General features: G+C 44.4%; 1 protein-coding gene across 1 annotated transcript; it reads left to right on the forward strand.

The window, feature by feature from the left end:
• Nucleotides 1-1,340: 1,340 nt before the first annotated feature.
• On the forward strand, nt 1,341-16,135 carry mfsd2ab (MFSD2 lysolipid transporter A, lysophospholipid b; the record flags this gene model as incomplete). Its single annotated transcript, XM_079231877.1, has 14 exons — nt 1,341-1,430; nt 4,090-4,215; nt 5,185-5,309; nt 9,239-9,362; nt 9,735-9,813; nt 9,892-10,064; nt 10,169-10,259; nt 10,832-10,950; nt 11,236-11,319; nt 12,951-13,034; nt 13,219-13,331; nt 13,423-13,566; nt 14,042-14,218; nt 14,320-16,135. The coding sequence occupies 14 exons, from the start codon at nt 1,341-1,343 to the stop codon at nt 14,369-14,371; spliced, it is 1,581 nt and encodes a 526-aa protein (XP_079088003.1). The 3' UTR covers nt 14,372-16,135.
• Nucleotides 16,136-16,927: the final 792 nt, after the last annotated feature.

Below are 16,927 nucleotides of genomic sequence, written 5' to 3' on the forward strand. Positions count from 1 at the left end.
AGACCTGAGAGAGAGAGAGAGAGGGTTTGAGAACCCCCCCGAGGCCGCGAGCAGCCGCATGAGTAAAGTTGTTTGTTTGTTCTGCTACACATGAGAAGATGTGTGTGTGTGTGTGTGTTTGTGTGTGTGTGCTTCCATGAAGCAACCGGGTTATACGGAGCATCCATATTAGAAGATGCTAAAACGGTCACTTTGAACCGTCTTCATTGATGGTCAGTACGGAGGAAGGCGGTCACTTTGAGTCGACAGCAGCGTGCAGGACTGACCAGAGATAGCATGTTACACACACACACGCACGCACACACAGACACGCAGTTGAACTGTGGAGCTACTACATTGGGAACATACTTCCAAATTACGCAATATGCAAAAGATGTGCACGCATGTAAATTACATTGAATCCTTGAATTGTTTATAGACACTGGAAGAGCCAAACTTTGTGGGTTTTATACAAATAAATATTAGTCACAGCCCAAACTATGGTACACTTGTATAGTTTTCACAGTTACACAACAAAAAAACTCCATGTGCCGGAGAAAAATGTATAGTTAAATTATTAAAAAACACTTCAAAACAGTTAAATGTTCAACATTACAGTTGTTTATTGGTGTGCCCACGTATAACAAAGAGTGTGTCTGTATCGGCTGCTCTTGAATAATAATACAATGCCCACTATAAATATTAAGATGTTATGTGTAAACAAAACATCAGAGCAGGCAGAAATTATAAAATATTAGTTTCAATACCAAGACAAGAGATACATTTACAACGCCTTAAAAAAAGTGGTATGGATGGAGTGTCTTTAACTTATTAAAGTTATTTGTTCAGTTAACCATTAATATATGATGTCTCAATGCTGTTTCAACTGTACATTAAGGACACGACTCGGTTGAGTAACACGTTATATTGATACTGGAACAGGGGGCCCCTGTTGGTTTGGGGGCCACTGTTTGTTTATAGATGTGCAACATTTCACATTTTTCTCTGGAGATGTAGTTACTTCTTATTTCAAAGGAAATCAGATGTTGATAAGGCTCATTTCCGACTGGTAAGGGTGAGTTTGAATTCGTACCGTTAAGGCCGCCTCCAGAGGGGCGGGGTTAAGGATGGAGTGGCATGTTGAAAGGGGCGGGGAGCTCTAAAAAAAAAAAAAAAAAAAAAAAACTTTTACTACATCCACCCTTTCTGCCTCCGCATCTTAGTTTCACAGATTGTAGGACCACGTCGATACTACTGAGCGGCCTTCCTCAACTCCTCTCGGGAACAACCTGTTTGATATTTGTGCGTTTTTTATTGTTTCCTCTCCGTCAAATTTAATTTAGGAAGCCAGCTCTTCTGCTATGGCGAAAGGAGAAGGAGGCGAACAATACTCCAACACCAATTTATTGAATAAACCGGTCCAATCGGACGGAATCAAGCTCGCCAGGAAGGTACGTTTCATTCATCAGTTCCGACACCCTTACGTGACACGCCGCGCCGGGCGGCTCTGCGCGATGCACGAGACGACGAAGAAGCCGTTTTAAAAAATGTTTTGTATGAATGAATGCAGCACGCCACGCCGGTGGAGCGACATTACGAGGGACTGAGTCACGTTAACAAGCCGGGTTGTGATACTGCTCCACAAGAGTTGACTCGTATATATTAACGTCTCTTTTGTGACTCCAGTTACTGAGTGAAATAAAATGATTGATGGTGATTTAAAAACTAGAAGGAATATAACTAATTTTCAGTCGGCGAACCAGTAACTTCAGCTTCCAACCGACGGTGAAGCCTTTTGCCTTCCTTTTGAATATCACAAGACCGTTTTAAACTGCTCAGCCTTATTCTAGTTTAGTTTCTGTAATTGTGTGTTTTAGCTGCACATATAAACTAGCTTAGTCAACGCTAAACCCCGGCCACACGGTGCTAAATTTAAATCCACCAAATACCAACGTTAGCGTTGCTCTTCTATCCCAACGGCTGCTTTTTTTATGTATCCGTTTCTCCTCAGCGCACGTTGGCTAACGTCTCATTCGCCATGTATACGCTGGACTTTCTCATTTGTATAATGAGCTCTTTAATTAATTTAAATGAATCAAATGAAAAAATTGCAGTCGAGCTGGAAATGTCTCACTGACGTCGACTGTCGGTAGAAGGGATCCAAATAAGCGACACACCCTCCATATTGGTTCGTGTGGAATCCAGTCGCCAAAGTGGGTTTGTTGTAGTGTTGCGTTCAGGGGCTCCAGGTCGAACAAGTGTTTTGAATGTAAGAGACAATAGGAACACATTAAATCGATTGTTCCGTGTCTCTCTGTTTCAGGTGTGATATGTGACACAACGGGTTAACATTGTAGGAGCAAAATGAGGAGGAGACGTTTCTGCTTCAGGATGTCATGAAACGGGCATTTTAAAGCTGTTTTCACCGTTTGACGAGTTTCCCAGGTGTTCCCAGAGAATCCGCGTTTGTTGGAGAACATCGAGGCTTAATTTCGTATTTGGAGGGGCGGTTGATATCCATATCTCCGATAGCTTTGAATGCAGCAGGGATCACCTTAACAAGGTGACGTGTCAGACGCAGATGGGGGCAGACTGGTTCCGTTTTATTTGTTGTATACATATGTTTCAACATTTATTTAACAAAAACAGTTTGAGTCACGTGTTTGAGTATGTTTACAGTCTGCAGTGATAACATAATTACTTGAGTGATAACGTCATTACTGGTATCACTGATAAGACAAGTAGTTGCCTACAGAGCAGTAAAAGGAGGCTTCTTTTCATGTCTGGCTGGACCTCATTAGGTAGATTGCGTCAGGCTTTTTGTGTGTGCAAAATGCATCAATATACACATCCTCTACTGTAACTGGTGTCATTGGGATGAGTGATACTAAAACAAGAGTGTTCTAAGTGCTTCTGTGCACTGCGAAGAGAGTGATGTGATGCAGTAGGTAGGTACACTCACTGCAGTGTCATTTCAAAAATAAATCACCAGGTAATCAAACTGGTGTAATGCTGGCCATTGTGTTGAGGTCACTTAAGTTTGAAGAATTGCCCTATCACAATCACAGCAGAGGCTTTTTATTGTCACCTAAACAAAGGCTAGGCTGGGTGTATCGACAAGACAGAGGCTGGTTCATTCAGTAGTTGCAGCCACAGGGATGTGATCTCAGAGGAGGTCTTTCTCATGCACGTCGGTGAGGAGACGACATAAATGTGCCTGCCGTCTCTTGAAGCGAGTTTATAACTTCCCCCCCCAAAAAAAGTTGCCAGCTGAAAAGGGCAGCAAACGCTACCTTTTGATTGGTCAGCGGAGAGGGTGTGTTTGCGTCCCTCTGTAGGCAGGAGTGGTCCGAGCTCCCTGGTCAAACTGGCAGGCAATCCGTTGCCGTATTAAACCGGTTCATGCCGCTGCCAAGGCACTGTCGCCCCTCGCTTTCGTGGTGTGTGTGACACCATAGTGTTGTCATGCCCTGGCACTAGTCTGCAGAGAGCTGTGTTTCTGCGAGAGGAGTTGTTTTAGTGTCTGTCTGTTGAGGAAATTATTGCATCCACAGTGGAGAAAATGGAGAAGAATGACCACTTGTTGAGAAAACCAAGGGTTTCTTGTTCCCCCAGTGGCCGCCACTGACCTTTGCCTAATTCGCTACACGATGATTAGCTTTATGCCTTAAGACTCTCTACCAATTTAAGAATTCAGGTCCACATTCCTTTTATGAGGCACTTCACAATAATCTGAGATTAAATTGTTCAGACGGAAACTGAGAAAGTTACCGTGTGCTGCTGTATTGCAGTCACCCTGTTGGCTTCTGAGCTGCTGTATGTCCTATAATCACGAGGGCCTGCGAAGCCTGAAAAGGTTTGTCAGGCAGCTGCAAATACTTAGCCTTTAGGACACTTTCTCCAAAAGTAGGTTAATGTTGAATGAGCAATGTGCCTAGAGTCATTCGTTTGGCATTGTCTTCTTAGTAGATAGTCGGATCGCACATCTGCTACATTGTCTACTCTTAAAATGTCCTAATCGTGGTTCCACTTTTAGGATTCTGGAGCTGCTTATATTACTCTGATTTAACAGGTTTTTTTCTCTTCTTTCCTTGTTTCTTTTCCCCCCAGCATGAAAACGGGAACAGATTGTCAGTCTGCAACAAGCTCTGCTATGCCGTCGGCGGAGCCCCTTACCAGATCACAGGATGTGCCCTGGGATTCTTTCTGCAGATCTATCTGCTGGACGTAGCTCAGGTGAGTTGGTTTGGACTATTTCAAATCTCCATGAGCACACCTGTCAAGACATTTAGTGTCACATTCACAACGCAGACCTAAATATATCCCGACCCACTTTGGCCCTTAAAGGAACACCCCACTGTTATAGGGAACATACTGTGCATGCAACACTGTCCTTCCTGTACCCTATGCTGTCCAGCCACAGTGTGTGCGGTGGCATTTATGGACCTGAGAGCAATGAGTTTTGCATGATCCCTCCTGCCCTCAAACCACCTCTCTCACAAGGGCACATGCCGGACATTGTGACCCAGCAAAGCTCCCCTAACAAAGGGCCGATTTATCCTGGAAAAATGAAGAGGTGGAAAAAGTTATATTGACTCCGTGATGTGGCTCCACTGTATCAAAAAGGCTTACAAGGGCTTGTTCTGAAAAAATGTGGTGGTGGTGGCGCGATGGTGAGGGGCTCGCCTCAATGGGCTCTGACACTAATCTCATGGTTAAAGCCCAAATAGCGTGTAAGTCAACCTCTTCCCAGGGTTTCGCTTTGTCCTGCTACCGGGATCGTCGATTAAGAGTCTATTGGGTGACACAGCGTAGCGCTGATTGTACAGTCAAGAGTCGAGCATTCATCCTGCCGGGCCTCCAGTCAGACTCGTCTCCTCGACGCTAAAGGAGCTGAGCTGAGCTGCCAAGTGGCACCTTCACTATTGGACGTGCTAAGTGGTGCCCTTCTGACTAATGACTGTTTTAAAGAAAGAAAAGGGACAAGTACACTACTCACCGTGATGTCACGTTGTAAAGCTACACTGCTCCATCAAATAGCTTAGCGGTTTAACGAGCGCATGCTATGTATAGTTTGACATTTAGTCGCTCTAGTGTCGATGGTGTGCTGACGTACGTGTACGGAGCCCGTAGTGATATTTGAATGGGCTTTTAAATGTCACAGTTGCACTGATGTTTGCATCCGCTCTCCCTTTTTTTTTGCAGCTGGATCCCTTCTATGCCTCCATTATTTTGTTCGTGGGCCGAGCGTGGGACGCCATAACGGACCCCACGGTGGGCTTCCTGGTCTCCCGAAGTCCGTGGACGCGCTTCGGACGCATGCTGCCCTGGTAAGTCGAAAACTCCCGGCTGCAACAACCGCCGAGAGCTACAGTCTGATACCGGCGGACGTTATCTACGCGACGACTACATCTGTATTTCAGAGGGGTTTTTTTGTCAGATCATTTCCTCCTCCAGCTGTAAGAAGAGTCTCTCTCAGGCCATTTCCACTACCATGTTTATATAAAGCCCAGTTATGTGTCACTGAAGCACCTCTCACACATTTGCTGTCGGAAATGCCTCATGGGGGGGTGGCCTGCTGTCGGGCTCGGTGAGTCACAACTGTACATGTGTTTGGGGGCGGGGCTTTGTGAGGAACTGGTGTTTTGTATCGCCAGCGTCATCCTCCAGGAGGTTACTGCGGGTCATGATGATGCAATTACTGCTGCAGCTTCTTCTTTGTCGTTTTCTCACACGTGTTCATTCAAACTCCCCCCCCCCCCCCCCTTTCTCTGTCTTTCTCTCTCACTCCCTCTGTCACTCTCTGTCTGTACACACAACAATAATCAGCTAAAACGTGTATTTAGTTGACATGGTTCAGGAAAAATTAGCTACTCAAGACTTTCAAAATAAATATTCCCTGCAGCCGCTTGTCTTGGACGTTTCCCACAGCATGGCCTCTCGCGTGGCAATGACAAACACAACTCCTGCCTGCTCCTGAGTTTGCTTTTCACAGCCGGCACACAAACCCTTTTTTCACGAGGAGAATCCTCCGAAAGGACTAGTCTCTCTGTTCAAATATTTACTAGTCTAAACTTTGAGCTATTTGATGTTTCGGTGATGGTCTCATTTGCAGAAAGCAAGTATTTTGGATTAGTTTTGTTCTAGTTTGACCATTACACTCGGACTTCTTTCTGTGAAATGCCCCTCTTGAAGAGAAATGCTGTTATTGCAGCCAGTCTGAGGGAGTGTGAGGCCTGTGGTTCTTTTTCACAGAAAGGTTCCTGACCCTTTTTCTTTTCAGCTGCCATATCCTCCCCCCACCCCCACATCTCTGAGCAGCCTACGCAGTCATTTTGCATGCAAGGTATTTGTCTGTTCGTGAAGGGTACAATTCACACAGACGATATGTCAGAACATAGTGTGACCAGGAGAAAAGGTGCCAACATGGCCGAGGGTCTAGTCGGCTCTATATTGAGCACCACAGGGATGTGAGAGCGACTCCGCCCATTTACTCCCCTGCCTACTTACTTAATTAAAAACACTATCTCCCCAGTTGGTGAATGCAATGTGTGTACCTTGTTCTAATGAAGGGGCACTATGGGAGATGAACCTGCATCATGAAGGTCTCACATGGTCCCTAGTCCTCAGTTTCCTTTGCTAATGTTCCCCCGTGGGTGTGTGTGTGTGTGTGTGTGTGTGTGCGCGAGATCACCTGCATGACTAATTTAGAACACAAAGGAATGGCCGTTGCGTTCGGTTGCGGTTCCCCCAGAAGAGTCGGATGTTCCTCTTTCTTTTTTCTTGTAGTGAGGTGAAGCTTTGGCAGTTTCAGATGTGCAGCAATGTTGTGAAATGGCTTCTTGTTCTTGGTTTTCTGACCAAATGATCCTCAGTGATTTGCTATCAGACAATTATTAAGGAATAAAAGCTTTTGCAACAGTAAATTGTTAGCTGTTAATGTCCACGTATAGCCTCTGTGAACATTGCATTTAGACTTCCACGTGTAATGTATAATAATTGCATGCATACTTTAGCTTAAAATGTACGAGAGGGCAGCGGTCAGTTTTAATTATTGTAATCTTTACGTCGAGATGCTGGCGTTTGAATCTCAAAAGTGGGTCGTGCTCGGTGCTGCTCGTGCAGAGTGAGATGCATTTAGTTGTCGTGGATGGATGGGTGGGGTTTTTATAGGAGGGAAGAAAGGATGGAGGAATGATTGGCACTTTCGGTTTCATCACGATGCACTCTGTCGTAAAAGAAGAAGAAAAAAAGAGGATATAGGGTGCGGTGTCTGAGATCAGGGATGAAGCCACAGGAGCCTTAGGAGCGCTGTGTTGTAGGAAGTGAGGGGGGAGGGGAGACGAGTCAGGCTCGCCTCTCATTGGTCCAGCCCACAACACACCACAAGTGTGAGCCAATCGGCTGTCGGCTGCCAGTGGCCCGGCAGGATTTTTAAAGCTTGGCTGAGGAATTCAGGAATTCAGGAGTTCACTATAGTTCAAGCTGCGGAGCGGTCACAAGGGACGGACTGCAGGTTCTCTGTATATACATTATATATGTATTATATATGCATCAATTGGACTTTGGCCATTAAGTATCCAAAGTTTGGTTTGTTGCTTATACTGACTGCCTGTCTTCCCTATAATTAATGTATTCAAGTGTGCCAAAGTGTTTTCAATCCCCCCTCGCACCCCCCAGCAATAATTCTATATAAAGCATGATTTTTCTTTTTACTTTCTAGTTATTCTTGGAGCATAAAAAAACGCTTGGTTTTCAACTTTTATGACAGCTACCGGTAATCACACACCTAGACAAGATGATTGCTGCCCAAGTAATTTATGTATGTATTGCTTTCAGCCCATTTATAAAAATAAGTTTTCACAGTTAATAAGCAGCAGACTAAGGAGGTGTCACCTGTTGAGTTAACATGTTGGGGTAAAATCCCCCTCTCTAGTCATCAGGGCTATTTCAGAGGACCTTCGAATACGATTCCAGGAAGTGCATCAGAGCACCACTTGTATGACACACGGCGTCAGCTGCACTTCTGCAGGCGAGTCCTGGCTTTAATCCTGCAAACCGTTTTAAGAACAGCATTCACTGAAAAAGATGGGGCATGAACGTCTATAAAAGTATGCATGTATTTCACGCCACAGCTTGTTTTAACGTGTCTAAATGAAGCCGAGTAAAGGAGATGTTCCTGATGGACACGCCTCAGTTTGGTTAAATCCAGTGTCATCGCTCCTTTTATGGCGTGTGTTGGTGTGAAATGGCAAAGCGGGAATAAGCTTTCAATACGACAACCATACATTTCAAAATGGATTGTCGTATCCAGATGAAATATCAGCTTGAGCTCAGACCGCTGCTGCACTCACACAGTGAGTTCACGATGGTGTACAGTTAATCTCATTACATGGGCAACAGTCAGCTGAATGCTGCTCCCGCTGACATCACGCTCTTCAAAGTACGTCCTGTGGCTCTGAATGGGCTTCGGTTGATTAGTGGCCAGTCTGCTGGCGAGAAGTTGCGTCATTTATTTATTTATATCTGTGTGACAATGGCGTGTTTCTTGTGGGCCGCAGTGACGCGTGTGTGTGAGTTAATTTCCTGTCCAATAAAGAGGAATCGCCTGATGTTTAAAGTGATTCTTCTGGAGAATAGACGGACAAGCAGGATGGCCAGACTCTTTATTCCAGAGGTGTGGCTGCGCTCTGCTATCTCGTGTCTGATTGGAGAGCGTCGATCTGACCATAGGAAGCAGCGACTAGGGGGGGAAGGAAGTGACCAGAGGAATTCTACTCCTACTCTTTTTTTCCTTTCCCTCTTTGAATGACTTCATGACGCAGATTTACGGGATGTTAGATGTTAGTGTGAGGCGGAGGAGTCATTTTGCAGCTGAAATGTTCTTTTTTTTTTTCTTATGAACTTTTTTTTTTTTTTTTTCCGTTGAACCATATTCATGCAACAGAGAAACACACAAAAGTGTTACGTATTCTCATAACCCTCCAATTTTAGCCACAAGCTCGACCTGTTCGGTGCTCGTGGAACAGCGGGAACGCCGCGGCTCCGTTAATGATGATCGGCAACAAAACACCAAACAATGCTGATCCGAGAGGGGACAAAGAAATTGGCCACAAATTGAATGAAAGACTCGTTAAATGGCCGTGTAGGTAACGAGTGTCCCCGCTCGTTAAGGCTGATTGTTCACAACGTGTTTCAGGCTCTCGTAGGATCACGTTTTCCTCCACTGATGTTGTTGTCTCCTCTCTCCTTTCTAAAGGATCGTGCTCTCAACCCCTCTGGCCGTGCTCGCCTATTTCCTCATATGGTTCGTTCCTCCCATTGAGGAAGGCAAAGTCATCTGGTACCTTATCTTCTACTGCATCTTCCAGACCCTTCAAACTGTGAGTACCAGGCTCGACAATCCCAGCGACTGTATGTCCCGTATGTTTGATTTCTTACCATCTACACTCATCTCCTCAATGACTCTTTACTATGGAATGAAATGGAAAGGTTGTAACCTGAATTACCTGCATTATGAATCATGTTTCTTATGCGCAACTGATTTGATCATCGCAAAGTGTTGCAATCTTTCCATTGCATTTTGTTAGCAAATCCTCTACTTGCTCAATAATCTGGACAGGAATAGTTTGGCATTTGACAGAGTTTTATCAATCTTCCCAAGATGTTGCACCACTACTTGTCTTTACTTCTCTGCACGACCAAAAAGGGACTCACTTTTCTCATCTCGTCGCTCTTTTTCTTTGCAATCACAGTGCTTCCATGTGCCGTACTCGGCCCTCACCATGTTCATCAGCTCGGAGCAGAAGGAACGAGACTCAGCCACCGCATACAGTGAGTAGACTTTTTGTTTTGATTAATTTGACAAGCGCGCCTCCTCCTCAATGACTAACCCGTGTTCTCCCCCCTCAGGGATGACGGTGGAGGTTCTGGGCACTGTTCTTGGCACCGCTATCCAGGGGCAGATCGTGGGGATGGCTAACGCTCCCTGCCTCCCGGGACCCGCCGAGCTCTCGGCGGGCCTGAACTCCTCGTTGTCCGACGGACTCAACGCAACGGAGCGCGTCATTTCTCTGGACGACACGGTAAACAAACTGAGCTGTGAAACACTGGTTTGACAGTTGAGGCTGGAGAGAAAAACAGAAATGGTTGTTTGCTAACCGTTTCTTCTCTTGTTCCTCCTTTACAGAAAAAGGCCTACATGATCGCCTCTGGCGTCATCTGCATCATCTATGTCCTGTGTGCCATCGTTCTTTTCTGCGGTGTGAGGGAGCGAAAAGGTGAGACTGTCGAACCGGCTCCGTCCTTCAGTTTAGACGCCGTCATCTTGACTTTCATTCAAGACAAAACTCGGGTGGAAAAACGAAATGAAGTGGTGAATCAGAGATAAATTTTGTTTGTTTTAAGTTGTTAATTGGTGCCTTTTTTAAATTGCACTACATATAACAGCCCAATACGTGTAACATTTTTTATTTTTAACTGTTGAATCAAGTCAGCCTGAGTTCACTGCTCAAAATAGGGCTGCACAATTAATTGAAAATGTTATCCAGATCTCAATGTCCCAGCAAAAATCACACTGTGATTAGTGAGAATGAAAATAGCATTCGTTATTATCATAAATCCAATCGTAATATCAGTCAAAAATAATCGCAAATGAGTTATTTCCGTGCTAGTTAAAATCCTGCAGCCCTACCCAAGAACGTCGGTTGATTGGCTGCATGCAAACGCACCTCTTTAACGTGGCAGAGCTGACTGGACAAACTACAAGAGTTGAAAATGTTCCCTGTTGGATGTAACGTTGCATCTTTGCTCATTATTTCCTGTTTCTTTTCCCCCCTCTCTCTCTCTCCAGAGTCTTGTCGTCCCAGGTCGGAGCCCATGGGTTTCTTCCAGGGGATTAAGCTGGTGATGGGACACGGACCGTACGCTAAGCTGGTCATGGTCTTCCTCTTCACCTCGCTGGGTTTCATGGTGCGTACAGAGGCACATGCGTCATTTTACTTTGAGCTGTGTGTGTGTGTGTGTGTGTGTGTGTGTGTGTGTGTGTGTGTGTGTGCGCGCGCGCGCGCATGCACAGTACGTCGGTACGCTGTTTGTGGTTACTGAGTCCAATTGGCTCTTCGTCCCTCGCTGGTTTGTGCTCCCGATCAGAGTTAAAGTGGCGCCTGCGAAGTTGTCCAAGATGTGTGTGTCTGTCTGTTTGTGTGTTTAGACAGTAGGATTTTACTGAGTAAATCTCTGTGCTTTGTCCCGCAGCTCCTGGAGGGAAATTTCGCCCTGTTCTGCAGCTCGACACTGGGCTTCAGAAACGACTTCCAGAATATACTGCTGGTCATCATGGTGAGCACCCAACAACACACACACACACACAGGTGGCACTTTCAGGCTCTCCTTCAGATAGATGCACTGTTGCCAGAGCAATGGCTGCATTCCCTCCCCCCCCCCAGCACATGAAACCTCGATTGTGCAGGAATAAGTTAAGCCGTTATTCAGAGTGCAGACAAAAGCTTCCCTCCCAGGGCGAACACATAAATTGTTCTTCAATCACAAGGCGAGTCTGTACTTGGTCAGAAAGCAGTGTCCCCTGACTGCTCTGCCTGAATGCCATCCCATTCCCACAGACAGTAGTGGAGCCACATTATCTCTCTTGACCTCTCCTGAAGAAACGGTTCTTCATATCAGAGTCGCTTCAGATCCCGGCAGGTATTAAACCCAATTAATCCATAGATGTGCTTTCTGTAGCACGCACATCAGTGAGGTTGAGCAGATTATACGCTTTGATCCTTTACTTTACGGAAAGGATTACGGAGGCAACGCAGTGACCTTTTTTTTTTTCTTCTTTTTTTTGTTGAAGCGCATTTATTTAGTGGAATTACTTTTTAGAGGCTCCAACAGTGTGATCCTTTCTAGGAACCGCTCCGTAATCGTCAGTAAGTGATCCTAATCCTCGCCTTCAGTAATTTGATGAGATGTCGGATTAAACCCTGGAAGCTCAGCTCTGATCTTGTTAGTGCGAAGATGGATTCAAACTGAACGAATCCAACTCACTGGTGTTATGTAAGGACTTGTGTCTCAGACTGGATAAACATTGTAACGGTCAAATGTAAAGAAACGTCGTGCGAGAGCAACGGGCAGTTTGATAATTGCAACAAACAAAAAGCCCTTTTGTATGTACTTTTTTTTTTTTTTTAAATATGAGGCACGTTGCGTAATGGCACATTAGTTCTCCTGCTGCACCACAAATGATCTCGTTTTCATTTGGCAGGAACACACTGGGTTGTGTAAAAATGTGCCTAATGAGGAAGGTTTAGAAGATAAAGACATGTTAACTGATCATGTTTTGCTTTCTGGGGAAACAACTGCTGATACGGCTCAGAGGAGAGAGGTTGGTGTCTGTGCAAGCAAGTGCTGTGGACTGTGGCTTTGAAGATGAAGTTCAGACTCTCATACTGCTGATGCAACACAACAAATAGTTTAGATGAAGAGAAAAAACTGCTGCAAAACATTTACTCGTGGTGGGAAGCCGCAGAGCAAAGTCATTATTACACACATGACTGCACAGCCAGACTGCAGCGAAGCGTGAAAAAAGCACCACTGTTATATTTACTTTAGTCAAACATGGAGGGGTCAGAGGTCAAACTGATCCAAGCTAACCCCTGTAGAGTTATGGGTGACCCCGATGGGATTTTTGCATCACATTGAGCTCAAATTTGTTTTGGGAAGAGCCGATGAAACCGTTTGGTTTTCCCCTCAGCGCTGTTGCGTTTGGCAGGTGTGAGGGGTCGAATCCCCAAAACAAAAGCTGGAGCCTTTACTGTGATGTCATGTGGCCCCTGAGGGTCTGAACCTGGTTTCAGCTGCAAGAGAAGGCCTCGTGTGGAATGTAATGCTCCTTCTGTGAGTTGTGTCTGGAGGGTAGAAAACCAAAACAGCTGGTTAACCTTGAATGTTTTTCTTTCCCCTCCTCTCAGCTGTCTGCTACTCTGGCCATCCCCTTCTGGCAGTGGTTCCTGACTCGCTTTGGGAAAAAGACGGCGGTCTGCGCTGGCAGCTTGGTAAGGCCCACAGTCACGTTCACCCACCAAGATTGACAGGAATGAAATTATATCCCAGGAGTTGTAGGAAAAGCGGCTCCAGTGGGCCATTTAAGAGCCTTGTTTTCAGGGAGCTCCTCTCTGACTGGCAGCTGATCCGATGTGCTGCGGAGGTCTAACGCTTCTCCTCTTTCGGTCCTTCCAGTCGGTGATTCCCTTCATGATCCTGGTGGTGTGTATGAAGAGCAATCTGATCGTCACCTACGTCGTCTCCTTTGCCGCCGGCGTCGGAGTGGCTGCAGCCTTCCTGCTGCCCTGGTAAGATCCCCGCTGACTCCTTTTTTTATTTTAAGAACATACACACTTATAATGGGTACTTTTGTGACGCTAACTTTTCCGTGTCCGTCAGGTCAATGCTGCCCGACGTCGTCGACGACTTCCAAGTGCAGAACCCGGACTCCACCGGCCACGAAGCGCTCTTCTATTCCTTCTACGTCTTCTTCACCAAGTTCGCCTCAGGAGTCTCCCTCGGCATCTCCACTCTCAGTTTAGAGTAAGTCGTCACTTCAACACACTCATTCAAAACGGGTTTTGTAGGTGATTCAGTGGGTTTTTATGTAACGCACACAATAATACAAAAGAAAGTCTCAATGAGGCTAAAACAAATCTCCCAAATCCCACATCAAAGAAAGGAATTCCTTTTTTCTTTGATCAGATTAAGTACAGTAAGGTGTGTGTGTGTGTGTGTGTGTGTGTGTGTGTGTGTGTGTGTGTGTGTGTGTGTGTGTGTGTGTGTGTGTGTGTGTGTGTGTGTGTGTGTGTGTGTGTGTGTGTGTGTGTGTGTGTGTGTGTGTGTGTGTGTGTGTGTCATGACTACAGCAGCGTTGGCCTTTTTCCAGCAATTTCTGGTGTGAATTTTGAAGAACGCGGCTTTACTTAGAAAATGTATCACCGATATTAAAGCTCTGCGTCGCATGAAAATGTGAAGTTTGTATTTTTTTAACATTGTGTTTCTTCTTCCTCTTCAGTTTTGCCGGCTACATCAGCAGAGGCTGCTCTCAACCAGAGGAAGTGGCCATGACCTTGAAAGTGCTGGTCTCCGCCGCACCCATAGCGCTCATCCTCATCGGCCTCTGCATCCTGTACTGGTACCCGATCACCGAGGAGAGGAGGCAAGGAAACCGCAAACTGCTCCAGGAACAAAGGTAGGACCGTGGTCTTGAAACGCCTTTTTTGGTGAGTTTGTGTTTGTCAGTGAAGCAAATCTCCAACTGAAGACTCTTTTTTTATTTTTTTTATTTTTCAGGGACGAAGCAGATTCAGAAACGGACTCGACAGAACTGGTCAACATGATCTAGGACACTTGTAGAGACCCGCGGACCAATTGGCTGATGGACTGGCATTTTGCACTGGGCGGGACCAACGTAGCTGGTTCTGTCGTATCTTACAGATACTGCCTTGTTCATCACGCCGCTGCTGTTCATCGTCTACAAACAAAACAAAACTTGATGGACTCTAAAGCGTCATCCCCGGCTCAGCCACACGGAGACCTTTCTTAAAAACAAACTCCTCCACATTTGACATTTTCCCAGCATGAAATTCATTCTCCTCTCATGTTCCGTCAGATCTCAAAAGCCTTACTTTTTGTGTCTAACATACTACTTTTGAGCACTGTGGAAATCTTTTTTTATTTTGTATTTTTTGGGGGGTTGAAAATTGCACAAAACCATGAAATGTGATGGGTGCATGTTTTGTGTCAGTGCTGCCATTGTTGGTGCTACAGTTTCCACCCCTGCACATATCACGTGGAGCTAACGACGGCTTCGTAGTCCAGAGATGTGAGAAGCTTGAACAGTGATGACGCCTTAATACTGAGAACTGACAGAATGTCAATGACTTGCTCTCGATTCACTGCCTTGATGTGTAATTCTAAATTTTTTTTTTTCTTTCATTAATCTTTATAGTTAAGTGAAACCAGTCAGACAGTTGGTTTAAATCTCATTCCCGTTTATTTCTTCTTCTTCTTCTTCTTTTTAAGAAGCCTTCATAATGTGATGAAGTGGCTGGACGGTACCGGCCTCATAACTTGTTTTAGCTCCACACCGAAGTACTGAAACCACTACAATAGTAAAAGCAATTAGCTTGCAACTACATTACTGACATTATCTTATTTATAGGACGGCTACTGAAAATGGGGAAAAGCTTTTTCTTGATGTTAACACTTTCATGTCCTTCATACTGAGCAGAAACCGGTTGCTACAGCCATCTCTGATTGAGTTATATCATTATTTAACTATTTATTAGTTTCGATTTTTACGATTTCTTCTTTTTTTTTTCTTTCTCGAATTCATGTTTCCTGGAAAGTAGTGCTTCTTGCAGTATTTAAATATATACATATATATTTAGGGCCTCTGAGGTTCCAACTGGATCAGAAGGTTCAAAGTGAGGGTTTGGAGTCGAGCTGGAAGACATTTCCGCGCCTTTATGCATGTTGCCAACGCTACTCTCTGCTCGGTCTGCATTCAAAAAGGGAAGCACGTCATTGTGGGAAAAAAAATAAGAAGATCTGGGAGTGAACTTGTGTGTTTTGTGAATGTTTGGTTTTCTTTGTATATATTTGTGTGCGTGTGTTTAATGAAGGAACAACCAGGATGCATTGTGATCTTCAGTGCCTGTCATTAAAGTGTGGATTGACATAGTTCATATGGAGACGTGAACATGCTGTGGCACATCTTATACGTATTTACATCTTCGACATGTTGTTTCTGACAACTTGGTAGCCGAGTCACTTTTTCTTTCTTTAGAGATTCCTAATATCTCTCCTAGCAGATCCTGCCAACATGGTGCCATGTTTCACCCATTATGTCTGTAATAATTGTACATCCTGTAAATCTTATTTTGTGTCTGCTATGGATCCCTCATGACTCTTGAGGCTGTAGCCAAATGTGTGAGCTTTAATCTAACGGAGACACACAGAAGCCTTGTGTACATGCCTCCTGTGTATATGTATATATGTAAACATGTAAATACCTTTTTGTGGCTGTGAAATGGACCTATGGACACTGTACTGTAGTTATTTAAGAAAATGTTCAGAATGAAAACAAAATATTGTTAATAAATACTAATTGATAAATGTACTGTGAATAAATTGACATTTATTTCACTTGAAGCAAAACAAGATGTCTGTCTTTGATCGCACGTGCATCATGTGGATAATTAGCCACGTCCCAATGCCTACTGAAGAGATCATTATGCAATTATTATATTTTAGTGACTCATCTGTCTTCAAAACATCAAAAACTGTCCCCGACGGCGCCTGGAGCAGCAACAATCACTGTTAAATGAGCTAGTTCAAAAACATAAAAATAATGAAGAAATAAAAACTAATTTAGCAATCAACTCAGAGGGATGTGAATAAATTATCTTTATAACACTGCAGTTGGACTTTTACAGTAGTTCTATTTACACATTGTGGTCCACTACTGCCATCTAGTGGCCGAGGTCAGTTACAAGTTACAGTAAAAAGTGAAAGTGTGGCAAATCAAACTACTAGTTATTACTTTTCGCAGCTATGTCTTTTGCACATATAGACACATTCCATCGAAAATGAAAGAAGAAAAAGAGTAGAACTGTAATTGTGTTTTTTTTTAATTAAGATCATGATCATTTGTGTAATCATCTTGTATTAATTGTATATTATTTGGCTGTGATTGTAGATGTTTTAGTGAGTGTAGTAAATGTCCTGTCACTTCTTCAGCCCCTCGTTGTCTCATTTTAACTGTAAATACAGTCAACGCTTCATGCGCTTTTATTTTGAAGGACGAACAAAATAAAAGCGATAATTGCTGAGTACGTTGCACATACAAGGAGTTGGAGTTGGTGGACGGTGCATAACACACATGCTATAATCGAGA

This window comes from Taurulus bubalis, assembly GCF_910589615.1.
Source record: "Taurulus bubalis genome assembly, chromosome: 16".
Lineage (NCBI taxonomy): Eukaryota > Metazoa > Chordata > Actinopteri > Perciformes > Cottidae > Taurulus > Taurulus bubalis.